Source organism: Myxine glutinosa, chromosome 2, assembly GCF_964187855.1.
Source record: "Myxine glutinosa chromosome 2, kmMyxGlut1.1, whole genome shotgun sequence".
In the NCBI taxonomy this organism is placed as follows: Eukaryota; Metazoa; Chordata; class Myxini; order Myxiniformes; family Myxinidae; genus Myxine; species Myxine glutinosa.
Genome location: NC_136262.1, coordinates 147,883,115 through 147,904,092, shown reverse-complemented (window position 1 = coordinate 147,904,092; position 20,978 = coordinate 147,883,115). Strand labels below are relative to the sequence as shown.

General features: G+C 48.0%; 1 protein-coding gene across 7 annotated transcripts in view; it reads right to left on the bottom strand.

Moving 5' to 3' along the window:
• Window positions 1–20,978, bottom strand: part of EFL1 (elongation factor like GTPase 1) — a 233,633-nt gene that overhangs the window by 97,687 nt on the left and 114,968 nt on the right. For all 7 annotated transcript variants that reach the window (XM_078771785.1, XM_078771786.1, XM_078771787.1 and 4 more), the window contains one exon: window positions 14,397–14,528. In XM_078771785.1, coding sequence (XP_078627911.1) covers window positions 14,397–14,528 — 132 coding nt within the window. The remainder of the gene's footprint in view (window positions 1–14,396; window positions 14,529–20,978) is intronic.

The window sequence follows — 20,978 nt, the reverse complement described above, 5'->3', positions numbered from 1 at the left end:
TCTCTCTTTGCCTTTTTCCTGATTTTGCCATTATCTTGCAAGTTGACAGTTTTACGAGTGTCCACTCCCCTTTGTACTTTCCCAAGCCAGCTGCTATACAGAAAGTTGTAAACATGTTGTCACATAATGCTGACCATCTCCTTATCAGAAGCTAACCCATGACTGGCCTTGGATGAACTTCCTTTAATTAACTGAACAACAGGATGGGACTATGGTGGGGGACCCAATGAGCCCATTCTGTCTCTGTGTCTTGTGAGCTAACTCCACCCCTGACTTTCCTTTATATAAAGCAATGTTAATTGAATTATTTCAGAGCATCTTGTTGTACTGTTGGTCATTCCTTGTGAGTTTCAATGCAACTTTGCTGTCCTCAAGATTGAGTACTCGAGTTCCAATAAATATATCCGTTGCTCCTTTCTTCTGAGTTCTTCTGAGTCCCAAGTCCTAAGTCTCAATCCGACAACTGGTGGCAGCGGTGGGATCAGTCTGGGCAGTCCGGGACGCGGTCCCAGGCAAGGGAGTGGTGAGAGACCAGCTGGCAATTGATCCGGGTCAGGTGAGCTGTGGTTTTCTTTTGTTTTTTCCTTTTTAGCCCGGGGGTCAGTCCAAATTGTAACCCACTCTCTCTTGCTCGGTCGCCGTACGTTCCGTTCCCTGCTCATACCTGTTCCACGAACCTAAATTTAATTACGGACCGCTTGGGTCCTGGAGCAACTGATTGTTTATGGACTCGTTAGGGTAACGTTACGTAAGGAGAAGTGCCCCACGTTGGGCGCCTGAGGTTAAGGGGTAATAGATCTCTGGGTTGTAAGGGTAAGGATAAGGGCGGCGTCCCGATCCGAGGCCTACCCGGGAGACGTTGGGATTTTAAGTAAGATCAGAACTATTATACGGGCGTAGGACGCCAGGAAAGTGCAGTAAGGGTAGGATAGACGGCTGTGTAGGCGGGCGAGCCTCTCAGGAGAGTAGGTAGCGCGGCCGTACCACGCGAGGCGGGCGAACCTCACGAGTACAAGACTGCGAGCCTCTCAGAGTTAGGTAGACGGCTGTAAACGCGAGGCGGGCGATCCTCACGAGTACAAGGCTACGTCGGTAAACTAAATTTTCCTAGGATGGGTAACAGTATGGGTAATAAGACAGTAAAGGCAGGTGAACCGCTTAGACATACCCCAGCATTTTTTATGTTTAAGAGGTATGGCTATGCTGCTGTGAGACCAGGGAAGTCATGGGTTGCATTGACGAAGGATTTAGGAGAACCGTGGCCCGAAGGAGGGTCTTTTGCGCTGGAAAAATTGGACGTATTGTATGAGACATTAGAAAAGTTCGAACAGGCTACGAAACACTTTCCGCCTGACTATTGGAAAGTCTTTGGCTGGTGGAAGGAAGAAGCGATGAAGCGACACGCAAAGTCGAAACAGGCCAGCTTGGCCGGTGAGGTAACAAAACTCAAGGGTCTGAGGAAACAGGCGAATAAAGAGCAGGATGAAGCGCTTAAGGAAATAGAGAGGCAGGCCAACGCGCGACTGATGCCGCTCGTTGAAAACCCAGACCCCGCGAGAGGGGAGGCAGTGACCAATCTACCCTCCCCAGCCCCAGTCCTAAGCTCTGTCCCGGGGTTTCAGGCACCACCTATCCTTTCTGCGCCCCCGCTACCACCTCCCTATAACCCCGCTACCATCGCGCCCCAGATACCCCAGAACCACCCGAGCCAGGGAAGGCCGTTTGCACAACTCGGGGCTAACGGAATAGATGACGGGACCGACATCGCAGGGTTCCCGCCACCGATAGGACCGGATGGGTTATACCCCTCACTGGTAGGTTGTAAGGGGAAAAGGACCTCACAAACTACCCCATCGGAATGTCAGGAAATAGAGGAAAGGAAAACATTGTGCCCTGTACAAGTTATCGGAGTTGACGCAGCAGGTCATGGGGTTCGGGAAAGAGTACCTTGGAAAGAATCCTCTTTAACTGTAATGCGGGCAAGGATTCAAAATTTGCTTATTGAGGATCCACGGCAGATAGTGCCGACCATGTCGAATTGGGTTTTGGATGGCGAGTGCGACTATCGAGACATAACCCATATGGGAGTGTCCGTGCTCCCACCCAAGGTATGGGAAAGGGCTAGACAAAGAGCACACTGGCCGGTGGCAGACCCAAGGGCTGGTGCAAACCCCCTGTTAACACAAGCGCAATGGGATGCTCTAAAGGTCCTGCTGCTAGATTCTATTGAGCAGGCGCTGTTGCCAGCAGGAGGTCCGGATTGGGGAAAGATCGGGGCCATAAAACAAAAGGCAGGAGAACCAATTGGAGAGTACCGAGAAAGGTTGGAAAAGGCCATTGCGCGCTGGGGAGGACTGGGTCCGATGCAGCTGGGAGGGCTACCCCAACCATTGGTAAATCAATATCTAATCGAGGGGCTTCGGCCGGTGTTAAAGAAACAGGTACAGACCGTCCTCTTCGGCTGGAAGGGAATGACAACCAACGAATTATGCGACAAACTGGAACAATGCCCGGGCTCCTCCCTAGAGGAGAAGAAGGATATTAAGGAGGAAATATTGCAAATGTTTGTCCAAGAGAAACGGGCTCAATTTAATCAGAATAAAAAGGGGGATCAGAGTCAGAACTACATACACGAACAGTGCCAGAAGTGGGGACCTGTTCGAGGTCCAGAGGAACATAGGAGGAGTTGTTATCCTCTTTTCTATAAGGGCCAATTCCCCAACGGAGAGTGGATCCACAACGAAAATGAGAACTGCGACGGTTGTACTGAGGAAGATTTTGGACTAATTAATATGAACGAGGTGAAACAACAATGGACAATACCACCCCCTCTTCCCCCTCCTCCTCAAAACCCTCAAACTTGGACTGTGCAAGGGCCCCCTCCCCAAAATTGGTATCCACCAAGACCCCTTCTCCAAAACCCCGGACCACCCCCCAATAGTGGGATGCAGAACGGACCAAGGGGGAACTGGGCCCCGCCTCGGGGTCCGCCGCAGTGGCAACCAGTGAACCAGTCACATTGGGGGCCGCCAGAACGCCGGCAGGGCGGAAGGGGCGCTGTAGAGGGACGACCTATGCCCTCCGCACCACCGGTTCCGCAGGAACCGTGCCATTATTGCAAGCAGATGGGACACTGGATACGTGATTGCCCAAAGGCTCGTAAGGGGTTTCAGCCCCAATACAATAGAGGGGCCTATTGACGGGACGCTGGCGAGTCGCCCAAGGAGTGTCCTCTCTTGACCATGACACCGGCAGAGGAACCAACCATGATGTTGGACGTGGAGGGAAGACAATTAGAATTTCTCGTAGATACGGGCGCGACTCGCAGCACAATTAACAAGGGGCAATTGCCCTCTTTGCGCCCTACGGCCAGGAACGTTCAAATACTGGGTGTTTCGGGTTTACCCCAAGCGCTTCCTATTTCGGAGGAAGTGCGAGTAACATGCGGCCCGCTGGAGGCTAAACATGCTTTTTTGATGACCACTACCGCCCCGACGAATTTGCTGGGACGGGATTTATTGTGCCGTTTGGGCTGTCAGATCTCATGTACCGAGGAGGGAGTTTTCGTAGACGTCGCGGAATCTAAACGCGACTTGGTAATGACGGCATTGTCTCGGCCCGGCCCCACCGTGTATTGGTGGCGCATGGATGAAGGGGCTCTGGCTACCTGGACGCATATCATAGATAATGTGTGTTTGGACAATGCAGTTCTGCGAGATTGGCTACAACTGCACGAAATTTCGATAAAAACCTTAAAGGATAGTCCACCCCATTGCACTGCGTACTATGATGCAACGGGCGACGACGAGAATTATCGAGAAAAGGTTAAGGAAAAGCTGGGCGAGCGCACGCCTCTACACTTGTCACGGATGTGGATCGGCCGCGAGGGAATAGGAATCGAGGCAGTCCTAACCTCGAGTCAGCGTGCATTGACCCGATACCCCGAAGGAGCGGCCGCCCATGTTACCCTCACTACTGCCAAGGGGTGGCCGCCGGAAAGTGTAGGTTGGATGGTAGGGAGGTTACGTGAAGTTCCCCTACAAGGTTATCGGAGTAAGAAGGGCCGTTGGACTTTGAAACGGCTCCAAAATGGCGAAGGGTTCTCAATTGACTTCAAGACACAACGGAGGGATGGAACGTTCGAAGCAACAGAGTTGCCTCCTAAGGGCACCTATGCCATGAGGGCAGTGCTGACGGACCCGGGTGAGTCAGATTACCTCCTAGCGGAGGTGCCAGACAATTTATGGCCCAAAAGCGACGGTGAGGTTGGACGGATGCGAGACGCCGAACCTCTAGTGATAGCAGTGCAGCCGGGGATGCGCTTGCCAAATGTAAAACAGTATAAGCTACGACCTGAGGCCGACGTAGGCATAGCACCAGTGATTCAATCCCTAGTGGAACAGAAGATTATCGTGGAAACTAACAGCCCATGTAATACACCAATTTTGCCAGTTAAAAAGCCGTCAAAGGACAAATGGAGGTTTGTACAGGATTTAAGGGAGGTGAACAAGGTGATACAGGGCATACACCCACTAGTTCCAAACGGAGAAACCCTCATGATGTCAATTCCACCGGACGCAACATACTTCACGGTCATCGACCTTTGTTCTGCGTTTTTCTCTGTGCCCATCGCGCCTGAGTCACAATACTTATTCGCTTTCACCCATAGGGGGCGCCAGTATACTTGGACAGTACTACCTCAGGGGTTTTCAGATAGCCCCACTCTGTTTTCCCGGGCGCTGCACCGCGACCTGGCGGATGTGGAATTGAAGGGAGGGTCAGTGTTGCTGCAATACGTTGACGATTTGTTGATTTGCTCCCCTTCAAAGGAGGCGTGCGAAATGGATTCTTTGGCCCTATTAAAGGCCTTGGCGGCCAAAGGCCACAAAGTAGGCAGACCAAAACTTCAGTTTGTGCGGCAGGTTGTAACTTACTTGGGACACGCCATTTCGCATGGAAAACGAGAATTGGATGCTGGACGGGTGACCGCTATCATGGAGCTGCCTCGCCCTCGCTGGCAACGACAAATGCTGCGCTTCCTAGGTATGACGGGATATTGCCGCACTTGGATACTTGATTTTGCGCTGCTGGCTAAACCACTGTACGAGGCGACCAAATCAAATGCCCCGGACCTATTGATATGGACGGATGAATTGAGGCGATGTTTTGACGGGCTGAAACAGGCGCTGGTTACGGCACCGTCATTAGGACTCCCGGATTATGCGAAACCATTTACCCTTTACACTCACGCCGTGGGAGGTTTCGCCCAGTCAGTTTTGACACAGACCCATGGGGATAAGGAGCGGCCGGTGGCCTACTTTAGTAAAAAGTTAGACCCGGTCGAACAAGGGTTTCCGGTGTGCTTGCAAGCCGTGGCAGCGGCCAGGTACGCAGTAGAAAGAACAGCGGACATTGTTATGGGACACCCAGTAACGCTACGAGTACCGCATTGCGTCACTTCGCTGTTGTTACAGCGAAGCACACAGCATTTGTCTAACACTAGATTAATGCAATACGAATCCGCACTGATCACTGCAGCCAACATCACGATCGAACGTTGCACGACGCTCAACCCAGCCTCACTGATGCCCACTCCTGAGGAGGGCGAACCTCATGTGTGCTCCGACGTTGTGCAGCTAGTCTCCACGGTGCGATCGGATTTAAAGGACAATCCCTTAGAATACCCCGACTGTATATATTATGTCGATGGATCAGCTAGGCGCGCATGGGACGGGTCTCTGTTGTCCGGGTACGCCGTGTGCTCGGATAGCGAAACGGTAGAGAGCGGGCGTCTTCCACCTACATTTTCCGCACAGCAGGCGGAGCTGTGCGCCTTGACCAGAGCGTGCAGCTTGGCGGAAGGCCTTGCCGTCAACATTTACACAGATTCGGCCTACGCTCACGGCGTAGTCCACGATAAAGGAGCCATCTGGAAGATGAGAGGTTTTCTCACATCTGCCGGTTCAGTGATAAAGAACGGCGCGCTGGTAGAAGGGCTCCTCCGAAGCATTTTACTTCCCCGCGCTATCGCGGTAATTAAGTGTCGTGGCCACCAAAGGGCGGACACTGACGTTGCCCGGGGCAACGCAAGGGCGGACGAGGCGGCAGGAAAGGCCGCCAACCAACAGATAGAACGCAACATGCCGATGGTGACACGAGCACAGAAGACAGCCGCACAGATTGCTGACATACCGACTGCGGGACCACCCGCCACACCAACTAAGGACGATATCATAAATTTGCAAAATGCTGCACCGACGGCCGAACACGAGGTCTGGCTCAAACGAGGAGCGATATGCCCTGGGCCAGGGGAAATGTGGACCCTTGATGAAAAACCTATAGCACCCCAGGCTTTACTGCCTTGGCTGGCACGCATGGCTCATCAGAATGGTCATGTGTGCCAGAGGGGGGTGATGGGACAGATAGACTACACTTGGGCAGCGCCAGGACTGTCACGGATTGTATCCGAAGTGTGCCGATCGTGTGTGGTCTGCCAGCAACACAATAGAGGGGCGCCGCCGAGACATGCACATGATGGGGGACGGCCCCCGCCAAGTGGGCCGTTCGCAACTATTGAGTTCGATTTTACAGAATTGGAACCAAGCTTGTCGTTTCGCTATGTGTTGGTAATCGTAGATACGTTCACCAAATGGGTCGAAGCATACCCATGCGTCAAATCCGATGCTCCGACAGTAGTGAAGCGCCTCGTGCGGGATTTTATGTGCAGATTTGGCATTCCCCAGATAATTTCGTCAGATCAAGGAGGCCATTTCACGGCGCAGGTGGTTAAGGGCATCCTGAAGGCGTTGGGCGTTAAACAATCCTTCCATTGCGTCTACCACCCACAGTCCTCAGGACTTGTGGAACGAACGAACAAGACTTTAAAGAATAAACTAGCGAAACTTTGCGCAGACACAGGCTTGAGGTGGCCAGAGGCTCTTCCGCTTGCATTGATGAGCATTCGTTCCACCCCGGGTCGCACTACGGGCCTTTCCCCCCACGAAATATTAATGGGACGACCTATGAGCTTGCCCGTTTCAGCACCAACAGACATGTCCACCCTTGCTTTGCCAGTAATGGATGACATGCTTTTGAGATTTTGCATAGGCTTGTCGAATGTGGCACGCAGCATCCATGCTCGAGTACGAGAGGCGCTGCCTGAACCAATAGGCCACGCCATCCACAACTTTCAGGCCGGCGACTGGGTGCTCGTGAAGCACTTCACCCGCAAGGCTGCTTTGGAGCCACGGTGGAAGGGACCATTCCAGGTGCTACTGGTCACACCGACGGCAGTCTTCTGCGAGGGTAAACCTTCGTGGATCCACGCCACCCATTGTAAGTTGTCCTTCCCCGCACCACAAGCCACACAAGACACCGCACCTCACATTGCTGCAGACACCACACCTCACACCGCTGAAGACAATGCACCGTCTAGGGCACCACAGTCTCCTAAGGGCGGCGATGACGGTCATGATGATGGGAATTCTGGGCAGCTGCCTAACAAACCCCGCCAAGGATAGGCTTCTGCAGTTTAACCCACTGAGAGAGGATCTCCCCAAATACCCAGGACACGACAACTACACGTTATTTAAACTTTACTCCGTCAAATACATAACGGCTCCCCGGGGACAGGGGATAGTAGTACATTGCTGTGAGTTGGAGACACATTTCAAGTGGTTATCTGTAAGATGGATGGAAGCCATGGTGGTACACAATGGGACACCACAGGCACGCATGACAACCCCACGCATAGTCTTAACTAAAGTTAGACAGGTGGAAAATGGAAGGTTTACTGGGACCGTGAATAGTCACGCCGCCGCAGGATATCAATGGGGCACGGGCATCGACAATACTACTCTCCTACTGTCGCATGCCCTCGTCGGCCCACACACCACGATAATACTTGAATGTGGAATATGGCCCCCGCGCACGCTGATTAGAAGGAACAAAAAGAGGGGAGAGACCCAACACCAATTCCGGCCTAGTTGTGCCGCCTACGTCATTAAACCCCCTCCTGCCCAGGAAGTAAGAAGGAAGCCAGAGGAGAACACATACTGGAAGGTCGCACGGCATATGGCCACAGTACAGAATAGGACACAGTGTTGGATGTGTATGCACCTTCCCCGCACCAGCACAGCAGGCATACCAATGGTAGTGTTACCCCTATCACTCAATGATTTGTGCTCGAAGCCACTAGATACCAAATGCATTAGTACAACTCTGACAAGCCAAGGTTCTGATGAAACCGCGTGTAAACGAGTTTTCCAGTACTCCCCTCCCATCCTGTCCCGACACTTTGAGGAACGTCCGGCGCCGGTTTGGGTCAAGCCGGCATGGGGGGCCCTCTGCTTAGAAGGAAAGGGCCAAGTAATGGTAGGCAAATCCGTGTGTAGAGATACCCTTCCCGCGGACCCGAGAAAAGGGAAACACACGCTCCTAGTGAACGTTACAAGCTCGCCCTTGCATAACCTCACACACCTCCAGTTGGCATGGAAAGGGGAAAACGGGACAAACACTATCCCAGGTCTTCTCACTTGCATGACCACCCATTTAGTGGCCCCGCACGGGACCATGTTTGTATGCGGGAATAAAGCTTACCCGTATTTACCTGATAATTGGGGAGGAATTTGCTATTTAGGATCAGTTTTCCCTGAGATGGAAATGCGACAGCACTTGCATAATACCACCGCACTCATAAGGACACAACGAAGCACTTATTGGCACGACGACGACACCACTACTTTACACGGCGCTGATTGGGAGAAAGCCGTTAGCTTCTTCTTCCCATGGGCTGGGACGGTCATGAACAGTTACCGCATTGACAAAATTGCGTTAATCTTAGAAACTGTGGCCAACGCCACCGCTACAGCACACGACGAAATGTTGGACACAGTTGTCCATCTGCGTACAATGGTTATGCAAAATAGGGTTGCATTAGATATGCTATTGGCAGAACGAGGAGGGGTATGTGGGATAATTGAGGGTAAATGTTGCACTTTTATTCCTGACCCCTCACAGGGTGTCAGTGCTGCTATTATAACGTTAAGGGAAAGCGCTCACTCATTGACAAGGGATCGATTGGATCGGGAAGCCTCCCACCAGTGGCTTACCGACTGGTTCAAGGGGTGGACAGGCACAATTGTAAAGTGGGTACTAACCGCCTTGGCAATAGTCCTTGGAATCGTGGTTTGTTGTGTAATAATCAAGGCTTTAGTCCTTGCGTGTGTGAGGAAGTTTTCCACAGGATGGACACTGAAGACGACAACAGAAAGGGCCATGGTGATGCTTGAAAAGCTGACCGTGGGTCCAGAAGACACACTGGCCGTCGACGTGACTGCAGACCGCGGATCCTGGAACGACGACCCGGACGAGCCACTGGGCCGCGACAATGAGATCTCCGCTTCCGAAGATTGTTCTTCCATTGTTGATATTACCGATAATGACGTCGAGTACACTTATGCGGACCTCGAAGCATTTCAGGCTACCAGGAGGCCGTTTAAACTGGGCCCCGACACGTCGGAAGAAGAAATCGACGATTTCCTGAAGGATTCCTCTCGTTTCTTCACGATATGCCATGCCGTGGCTATGACTATGGGCCGTCCACTCCGCAGGCCTACGCCACCTGAAAATAATGTTACTGATGATGTTACCAATGATGATGTGGGCCACTTGCGAGGGTCCCCGGCTGATGTTTATGTTTCAATGCAGGCTCTGCCTCTCCATGTTTCACGAGCTCACCTTTATGTCTCACAAGCCCACAGTGAGTCAAACGCCACTGACCCAGTTCGGGATTTGGACCCAGCTGTGAACCCAAGCCCGGATGGAGAGGAACTCGATCGTGAAAATACTCTGAGTTCCGAGTCTGATTGTTTTGGAGATTCGCCCTTGAATAACAGCGAAGCAAGCAGCATCGCCTCGGACGATCTCGACTTTGACCCAAAGGAAGTTTCTCTCCCACCTTTGGATCGTTATGCTTTATTTCATGGCCATAGGTTTGAGCCACCTGATACTGACGATGTTGTGTCTTCCCCAGATCACCAGCACGTAAGAGACCTCATGAACATGAATATCGATTGAGCGCTGAAGATCGACAAGGATTTCACTTGGGGAAGCCTGGGCGAGCTCCAGTTGGGGAGGAGTCCGGCTGCACCTCTGTGGACCAAGGGTGGGTCGGAGATCTTCCTGGGTGTGGACCCCGGTGGAACCAGAGGTCTTCGTTGTGGATTTGGCGCGCTATTCGATCTTCATGTCTCTACGGTCTCACCTCATACACCCATCTACACCCGACTTACATCATACATCCACTTACACCCACTTGCACCCACACACCCGCGGATCAGCCTGCTGGGTTCGTTGTGCGGTACTGGGTACGGGACATGCTCACTGGGCTGCATTCGTGTGGTACGTTACGTTTAGTTACACTCTCTCTCTCTCCCACCTCTTTGGTGGATTTTGTGTGCCATTTGATCACTCTGCTTTTACGGCCTTACATTGCATACTCACATACAGACGCGAATCATCCTACTGAGTTTGTGTGGTGCTTTGGTACGGGACATTCTTACGGGGCTGCCTTCGCGTGATATGTTGAATGATTTTTCTGTTTTTGTTTGAAATAAAGGCCTTTGATTGGCTCGTAGATAACTTTGTATCTTAGATCCAAAAGGGCGGTATGTAGGGAGCTGTAATGCCCCTCCCCCTTTGTATATCCTTGCTGCTTTACCAATTACCAAGTATAACCAATTATATGTTTTGTTTTGACTTGCTACTGTACTCTTTTATGATACTGAGTTCTTTCTACTGCATTGAGGATGTGTAATATCCTAATAAGGAGTCCTCTGCCTTTGTGCTCTGGCCTGCGTGGGCACAATCTCTAGTTCCTCTTTCCATGCCTTGGAGGCAACTCTTATCTCTCTTTGCCTTTTTCCTGATTTTGCCATTATCTTGCAAGTTGACAGTTTTACGAGTGTCCACTCCCCTTTGTACTTTCCCAAGCCAGCTGCTATACAGAAAGTTGTAAACATGTTGTCACATAATGCTGACCATCTCCTTATCAGAAGCTAACCCATGACTGGCCTTGGATGAACTTCCTTTAATTAACTGAACAACAGGATGGGACTATGGTGGGGGACCCAATGAGCCCATTCTGTCTCTGTGTCTTGTGAGCTAACTCCACCCCTGACTTTCCTTTATATAAAGCAATGTTAATTGAATTATTTCAGAGCATCTTGTTGTACTGTTGGTCATTCCTTGTGAGTTTCAATGCAACTTTGCTGTCCTCAAGCTTGAGTACTCGAGTTCCAATAAATATATCCGTTGCTCCTTTCTTCTGAGTTCTTCTGAGTCCCAAGTCCTAAGTCTCAATCCGACATATATATATATATATATATATATATATATATATATATATATATATATATATATATATATATACATATATATATATATATACATATATATATATATATATATATATATATATATATATATATATATATATATATATATATATATATATATATACATATATATACATATATATACATTCAACCCTTGTGTTGGGCTAGCGGCTAGGGTGCCGGCTTAGGATCCCAGGATCCTGGGTTCGAATCCCGGTCGATCGCTGAATTAACGCCAGGGGGGTTGACTCAGCCTGTCATCCTTCCGAGGTCGGCTAATTGAGTACCAGTTCACTGGTAATTCCCTGTTTGTCGCTAAAGGCGGCAAAAAGGGTTGGCGTCAGGAAGGGCATCCGGCCGTAAAACATTGCTTCAAAAAGGGGACCAAAAAACAACAACAACCACGGTTCCCGAAAAAGGCCAACCCCCGCTTGCGGGGAAAAATGGCCTCTAAAGGTGGTTATATACATATATATACATATATATACATATATATACATATATATACATATATATACATATATATACATATATATATATATATATATATATATATATATATATATCTATAATTCCAGTAATCTCTGTGTGTATGTTTGTATGTATGTATGTATGTTTGTCTGTGACCGCTGTTTCTCGACAACTACCGGTCCGATATACTTTAAACTTGCCAGGTATATTGCTGGGGACCCGAGGATGTGCCTTTTCAAGGTTTGAAATTAATCGGACAAGTAGTTACCGAGCTATGGCGATTTAGCCGTTCGCCGTTCGCTTTGGCGTTGCGAATGGACCAAACCATTTCATGTAAATAGAGGGGGGGGGTTCTGTGGTCGTTGTGAATGGACCAAACCATTTCATGTAAATAGAGGGGGGGGGATTGTCACCGTACTCGCAAGCCGTTCGCTTTGGCGTTGCGAATGGACCAAACCATTTCATGTAAATAGAGGGGGGGGGATTGTCACCGTACTCGCACCCACGTACCCACGTACCCACGTACCCACGTACGGGCATTGCACCCACGTACGGGCATGCCCTAGTATATATAGATTCTAATACTGATGTACTATACTCCATTACAGATTATCAGTACTACCGAAACATCACATACAGAACAGACAATAGTTGACATCAGTGTTCTTTTCCATTAATTACAAGGACATTAGTAGACAAATGACAAACAAATGGCATTTTATGGGATTTGAACCTAGACTCCCTGCACCATGAACCAGAGGGTTCAGATTTGGAGTGAACGCCAACAAGCCAATCCAAAGAAGACAATGTGCTGCAGAAATAGTTCAGCAAAACTGGAAGTACCAGGACCACCACAGAAATACATCCATCATGTCCAGCAGACAGCAGCCATCACAGCAATTTACACGCATGCACATATATATATATATATATATATATATATATATATATACACACACATCTCGTTTTTTCATTTCTGTTCCTTCCAATTCTATCTCTCACACTCACACTCTCTCTCACACACACACACACACACACACACACACACACACACACACACACACACACACACACACACACACACACACACACACACACACACACACACACACACACACTCTCAACTTTATTTAAATTGTCAACCTCAAACATAGTTTCTCCACCTAAAGCAAGAACTTTAACCCGTAAGCAACTGACTAGTTTCCCGACTGCATGGATCATCAGCTGGGTACCGTTCTTCCTCGAGGTTTCAATCCTTTCAGCCCAGGACCTCTCCAAACAGCGGATCCACAACCTCGATCATGGATCCACATCAATTGATGGTAAATCAGTGGATCCACAACCTCAGTTGCGTCCAGGCAGTCAGTCAACCCATCAATGCTTGTAGTATATTTCATTATTATATTGTACTGTATTTACATAAAGATCTCATGAATAATATTTTTACTCTTCGTATTGTATTTCACTAATTCGATTTGGTGTCGTTTTGTGATTTTAAAGAAAACTTGTTTTAATCTACCAACTGCAGCCCCCTGTGCTAACATACGTCTGACTAGTTGTTGTAATTTATTGACCAGTTCAGAGCTGTGTGTGGTTGTTCTCACAGTCCTAATTATTTCACCTGCAACCGTACCATAAAATAGCTTTTTGGGAATGTTGCTGTCTAAGAAAGGCATTCGGACAATGTGGAATGGAAATGCATCTCGTTTATCAAATAATTTGGTGTGAAATTTATTATTATGGATATCAATTTGTAATTCTAAAAAGGAAACTGAAGTGGAAGTTTGGTTTTCCATTTTTAATTCAAGTTCTTTTGGATAAATATCATCATGAAGCTGCTCAAATATAAATCCATCTTTAATTGCCAACAAATCATCAATGAACCTGAAGATGTTTCCGCATCTTCGTGCAGTTGTTAATTTATTCCTGCACATGTTCTGGACCCAATCAAACTCGTACATGTGCAGAAACAAATTTGCAAAGAAAGGGGCCGGATCTGAACTGAACACAACACAACACCACACACACCACACAAGACACAAGACACACACACACACCACACAAGACACACACACACACCACACAAGACACACACACACACACACACACACACCACACACACACACACACACACACACGCGCACACACACACACACACACACACACACACACACACACACACACACACACACACACACACCTTATATTCCATTTACATTAATTATTGAAAGATTCATTCTTTTAAAATGCTGGGGGGAAAATCGGATTCTGCACGACTGAGCGAAAAGGAAGATTTATTCACTGTCAATGGCACACTTGAATAGTACAAATGTGACATTTTAGTTCGCAACCTAACTACTGACTTTGTGTTAGGTAGACAGTGACGACGTGGCTTAGGAAAAGACATTTCCAACAACCTCTTGCATTTGCGAATGACATCAATTGAGATGTGCATTTTACAGAGCTGTGTTTTAAATGCGACAGTGAAGGTCAATTCGCCCGACAATCACGAGCCTCAAAAATGCTTACTCGGATGTGTTGGCTCCACTGCAACACGCACAATTGGCAAAACCTCCAGGTTGAGGGGCAAAAACGGAGGGCAGGCGGCCGTCGAAGAGAGCGTCGCGGACTTCAGCACGTGTTCCTCCAGACCACCGATACCTGGATGAGAAAGCAAAATGTTCAAAATGCTGGAATCAGCCGGGAATGGGCATCACCGCAAGGCAGAAGCCTTTCAATTGAAGGGGGAGGAAAAAGTCTCGACATGTATTTTTATTTATTTATCGAAAATCTCTGATAAGCCAGCCGAACACAAGTTGAAATGTCCACAGCCGCCCCGGAGAGATGGCAACGAGCCTGGAACAACACGTGCCATTGCTGGGCAGGGGAGAGGTAGAGCACAAGGTCTACTTTTAAGAACGGATAATCTTTTTGGTTCATAAAACTTCACAGTGGTGAAGGGTCAGCAAAGGCATTTTATCAAGGTCATAAATTTGTCGACCCCACAGTCGTCCACCCAGGGCCCGTCTCCATTGTGACACATGTGTCAGATTTGAAAACTCGAAAAGCTTTTTTAAAAACCCAGCAAACAAAGACAAAGCGGATAAAGCCACGTTGGCATGATAAATACCAGCCGTAAAGGTCTAGCAAAGCGCAGCGAGTCAAACGAAATGTAATAAAACAAGGATCCATCAAGAGCAGAAAGGAAAATATTTGCATTTAACTCGTCGGACAATTTCGTGCACAGTATAATCCATGAGCACGACTCTCAAAAACCTCTCATTTATCAGATTAAGTTCCAAATTGGAGTACACACAACAATGCGGCAATGTTCCTCGTCGAGCGGCCGCACCACTGGCATTGCGGCAAAATCACGATCGAACCACCGCAGCATTACCTAAACAGATATTAAAACAGCTCAGGATAAAGTGGTGTCTCCCCTGACTCGACGTCAAATAAATATTGCGTTCTCGCATATTGCGTCCCGATGTAAGAACGAAAATGTGAAACACATTGCAGCTGTGCCTTTTACGTTGCTTTTTTCCAATCAGCCACTTATTCGGTGCGACGGTGTAGCCGAATGGCGCCACAACTGCCATCTTGCCCTCATTGCTTTCCGTAAGGAAAGGCTCGAATCACGGGTAATAGAAGGCATTCGGCTACGTGCGGAGGGGGTGCGCATGGGGCGGAGGGACACGGTGGCAGAGAACACTCGATTCATGCTTGGGCTGTGGACGGCACATGCCAAAACTGGACGGCATCGAGTTGCAGGAACACGTACCCAATGCTCAGAGCAGCAGAGGTGTCGCAAAGCAGCGGTTTTGTTGCCAATGAACTGAAGAAAGCTAACCGTTCATCATCGAGGAGATTTCCAAGAACAGGAGTGAGATGCAATAAGGCTTTGTTTCACCTTTCTGAAAAAGTGGTTTCCAAGGTACTGAACAAAAATTGCACCTACAAAAAGATAAAAAATTGTTTGATAATTGCCTTGGAAGTGCCAAAAAGTGTGATAATTCCATTGCATGGCTGGTGCTGCACTGACCAGCACCATGTGACCTTCCAAGCATGCAAATGGAGACAGGAATGGCTGTAACATCACATGATTTTTCATGACATCACAGTGAATAACCACGTGATCTCAATGAAGCTTCATGGGGCTATGGCAGCAGCTATATATCAGGGTATTAACTTAACAATTTAAAGTTATTTTAACTGGTACAGTTTTCCAGAGGACCTGGGTTTGATTCCTGGTCTGGGAATGTAATTTTCCCACATATATCAATTCAATTATTTAATTCTGTTCATTAATCTAATTGCTTCACAACGCCCCCAGTGGTGTTTATAACAGAGGACATGTATTTGTACCCCCATTGGAGGAAGACCCTCTCGTGTTCAGGCTGTTGGTGCTCCTATGGTTGGCAGCGAGTGCCCCGGAAGCATTGACGGAAAGAGAGTGGCAATCATATGTGTGGGAAAATTGCATATATGGTCAAGGTCGCAAGGATAGCTCAGATGGCAGAGCACTGGTTCGGTCTTCCAGAGGATCTGGGTTCGATTCCTGGTCTGGGCATGTAATTTTCCCACATATATCAATTAAATTAAATTATTTGTATCATTCTTTTAGTTTAGAGTCATACGAATCCGAAAGAGTGATGGAAAGGAAGCACACTTACCTTTGAACTGTCTTGTCTGGGTTTGGTTCCCGATCTGGCTACAAATGTCGCAGTGCTGATTCGCAGCCGGAGCATTGGATCACAGAATGTGAAGACACCTGGCTTAACTTATTTAATGGAGGTGAAGCTGGTTGGCTTCTCGGCTAGCAAGAGCTGCTGGAAGTTAAAGATCCCACGATGTCGTTTGAAGAGAGTAGGTGAGTTATCTCTGGAAACCTGTATGAATTGCAGATTCCTCCCTAAATCAGTTCCAGTCGAACATCATGCCGAGCCAGCCAGGTCATGAAAGACTTCGTCATAAAACTTTCATGGTCCTAACCCCACTGTTCAACTAGTAGAAGAAGGTGCAGCAATAATGTATTTGTATTAAACGAGACGAAAAATGTCAAAATAGGGGCAAATACACCTGGGTGCTCACCTGGTAGAATAAAGCAGTATACTACACTAACTAAAGGTATTTTAAGCCAATTTCAATGGTTGCTAGAAGACAGGGCAGCATGCAACATAATCATAAGACGAAAAACAAACAAACAAAAAAATACCTATTTTGCGGGGCAACTCCTCTGCCCCTCCCCATCCACCCCCGGAGACCCCTTAAGTGCCCGATTTTGTTTAATGCTGTGAAAAAATTTGGTACAACACGGGTGATTAAGGTTGTGGTCAAGTTTCATCACAATTGTGTGTGTAGTTTCTGAGAGGAAAGCAAATACCTATTTTGGGGGGTCAAACATGGATCCACTTTGACCACCGGTAGACCCCATAGACCCGATTTCTTTAATGCTGTGAACAAACTTTAGTCACAACATAACAAATATCATTTGTGCAAAGTTTGGACACAATCCCATCAGCGGTTTCGGAGAAGTTGCAAGTGTTTATGGACTGACGGACGGACGACGTGCCATTGCATAAGGTCCCCAGAACTTCGTTCCAGATGATCTAAAAAAAACAAAAAACATAGGGGCAATACCCCTGGTAGAATAAACAGTGTACTGCACCAACTAAGGGTATTTTAAACCAATTTCAATGGTTGCTAGAAGACAGGGCAGCATGTGGAATCATACTAACATAATCAAAAGACTTTTAAAAAACAAAGAAAAAAATACCTATTTTGGGGGGCAAACCCCTCCCTCCCCCAAACCCATTTACATCCTAAGACCCCCATTTTTGAATGCAGTGAACAAACTTTGGTACAGCATGGGTGGTGAAGGTTGTGGTCAAGTTTCATCGAAAGTGTGTGGTTTCATTTCAGAGAAAAAAGCAAATTCCTATTTTGGTGGATCAAACCTGGATCCATTTTGACCCCGGTAAACCTCCTTAGACCCCGATTTATTTTAATGCCGTGAACAAACTTTCGTCAAAACACAACAAATATCTTTTGTGCCAAATTTGGTCACAATCCCATCAGCGGTTTCGGAGAAGAATTTTCAAGTGTTAACGGACGATTTTCTCGAGCTTAAAATTCAGCACTTCCGGCAGGCACACCACTCATATTGGTACACCACTCAAGGCCTCAATAGTGGGGGGGCCAATGTAGCAGATTGAAATGCCCGGTGAAATTGCTTGTTAATTTTTGGACACTGGTTGGGCTGTCTTTAGGGATGATATAAGTTCTAGAAAAAATATGTCTCCAATTGTTTCAAGTTCTTTATGGCGGCCATTTTGGATTTTCAAAATGGCGGATGTCGAAAACGTAAAATTCCATTATCTTGGCTTCTAAATGACCTAGAGTTTCGATTCTGGTGTCCAGTTGTACATTTTTGGGGATAGAGAATTGAATGAAACCTTCTTTAATAACCTACAAGGGATAAAAATAGGTTTTTATGGCACAGCCGAACCAGTGTCCAAAATCTAACTTAATGCACATCTATCTTAATTGTTATTTGTTATTTGTATGTTCCAGATTCGTGACCCTGAGCTATGATGGAGCCAAAAAGCAAGAAAACCAAGAAAGAAACTGATTTCACACTTTGCATTCAGTGCCAGGATCCCCAAGGTGCACTAGTGACTGAGCCAGCACTGGGCTCATATGCAAAGTTTCTCCAGTTCATCCAGGAGAGGGCACGATATGGTGATGCCGACTTCAAACAGATCAGCGAACGATTAAGCTGTTTCACTGCCACTGACTTGAGGAACAATAAAGCAAAGTGGCACCGGGCATGTTATGGATCTACATGCAACACTGCTCACCTGGAGCGTGCTAGAGTTCGCCACCAGAAAGCCTGCGAACATGGCGACACCCAGCATCTTCATAAGAGGTGTGGACGTCCTTCTTCTGCACCTGCCGCTGCAAGTACCTCAGGTTCTACGCAAGACGAGACTCTTCGCTTCACACGTTCATCATCAACTCCATTCAACAGAGACCTTTGTTTCTTCTGTCAAGAGGTCACTAAGGAAAGTGTACATGTTGTATGCACGTTCAACGCAGGTAAACAGCTGAAGAAAGCTGTTGAAGAAGGCAGCAACCACAAGTGGAAAGTTCAGCTGAGTGCTGCCATCAGTGCACATGATGCTCATGCGATCGACGTCAAGTATCATCTCCCATGCTGGGTGCAGAATGTCCAACGTGCTCCCAAGAGTGGGACATCAAGTGATGACAAAGAACACATACTGCAAGAAACTAATGTTATCAAAATAGCCGCAGACATTGAGTTTGTCAGCCTTGTTCGCTCTCTACTCCAAGCTGGTGAAATTCTCAACATGTCTGACCTGAAGTCGGTTTACTCCAGGATTCTTGACAATAATGGTGTGCACAATGTCCCATCACCTACTACCCAAGGCATGAAGGAGAAAATCAACTCTCACATTGATGACGTTCACTTCATGAAACCAAAACGTCGAAACGAGTCAGACTGTGTATTCTCCACTGCCGTGCGTGATGCAGCTGTCGAAGATGCAATGACGAAGACAAATGAAAAAAACATCGAACAACTGTTTGAGAGTGCCTCTGTTCTCCGCAGTGCCATTGCTTGTCAGAACAAGCACCCATGGCAATTTGAAGGAGAAATGAACACTGATGATGCTGAAAAGCATGTACCCAAAGTACTCTATGCTTTCCTCCGCTGGCTACTGGAAGGACCAGCCACGAGCATTGAGCCAGAGACTATGCGCTCAGCCACTATTCATCGAGATGTTATAACCATCAGTCAGAACATCATGTACGGCTACAAGTCAAAACGCCAAGTCACGTACAAGCCCAAAGAGCCAGATGCACCATTCCGCCATCGCTTAGAATGGCCACAGCAGCTTGCCGTTGCCATTGTAGTCCATCAGTCCACCAGAAACAAGAAGCTTCTGGATTTCCTGCATGGGTTCGGTCTGTCTGTTGATTATAGTCGGATCTTGCGGTTGGAGACACAGCTGGCCAACTCAGTCATAGAGTCTACGACAGAACAGGGTGTATACTTTCCAAGAACCATGCGCATAGGGACGTTTGTCTTCTTTGCAGTGGACAACAGTGACTTCAATGAAGACACACCTGATGGGAAGCGGACACTCCATGCTACAGCCTGGGCACTCTACCAACGACGGGAACATGCACCCTCCACAGATGAACATAGAACACTGACACTACATGACCGAAAGGCCAGACACCGCTCACTCAAGGTTCTGACTGCTCCAGACTTTGTTCCTTGCCAAGCACCAAACAAACAATCTGCCACAGGTACCACGTATAGCTTCAAGACACGGTCAAACCCAGATGTCACCAAGCCGTACTCTGCGACGGACACAGTGTGGCTACTTTCACGCACAATCATGCGAACAGCTGAAGCTGAGGACGTACAAGACGACATCATCCCACCAGATGACCAGCTGCAAGCTGCAGAACCCCAGCATGCTGACCCTGTTGGGTCACTCGTCCACGATCCAAAACAACCACCTGGCAGTAGGATCAAGCATCACGATATCCCAACTTGGACAGCCTACAACTCACTGCTCTCCTCTTCGAAGCCTCTGACAGAGGTCAACGCCCTGCCATTGGTAGCAGCACCAGCCCATGAATGGCAAACACTGATAACAGTCTTGAAACAGACACAGCAAATCAACTGCATGGTCATGGGTCCCGATAGGAAGACAGTGATCACCTTAGACATGGCCCTGTATGAGCGAGCCAAACAGCTGGAGATGACCAGAGATGACTGCAAAGGCAAGTGGGTACTGCGACTAGGGGAGATGCACACTGTGATGGCTGCACTGAGGGCTGCTGGGAATGCCATAGAGGACAGTGGTCTTGACGAGGCTTGGTCTGAGGCTGATATCTATGGCCCAACAACGACCAGACAAATACTGGAAGCCAAGCACATGAAGAGGGCTTTGGAGGCCCACATCACCACTGTCCAAGCCCTCTTCAACCTCTATGTGGACGAATTCTTCCAAGAGCATCCCCATCTGAGGGGCCCATGTACCCAGTCAGCACAACAGGTTGCCCAGAGCTGTCATC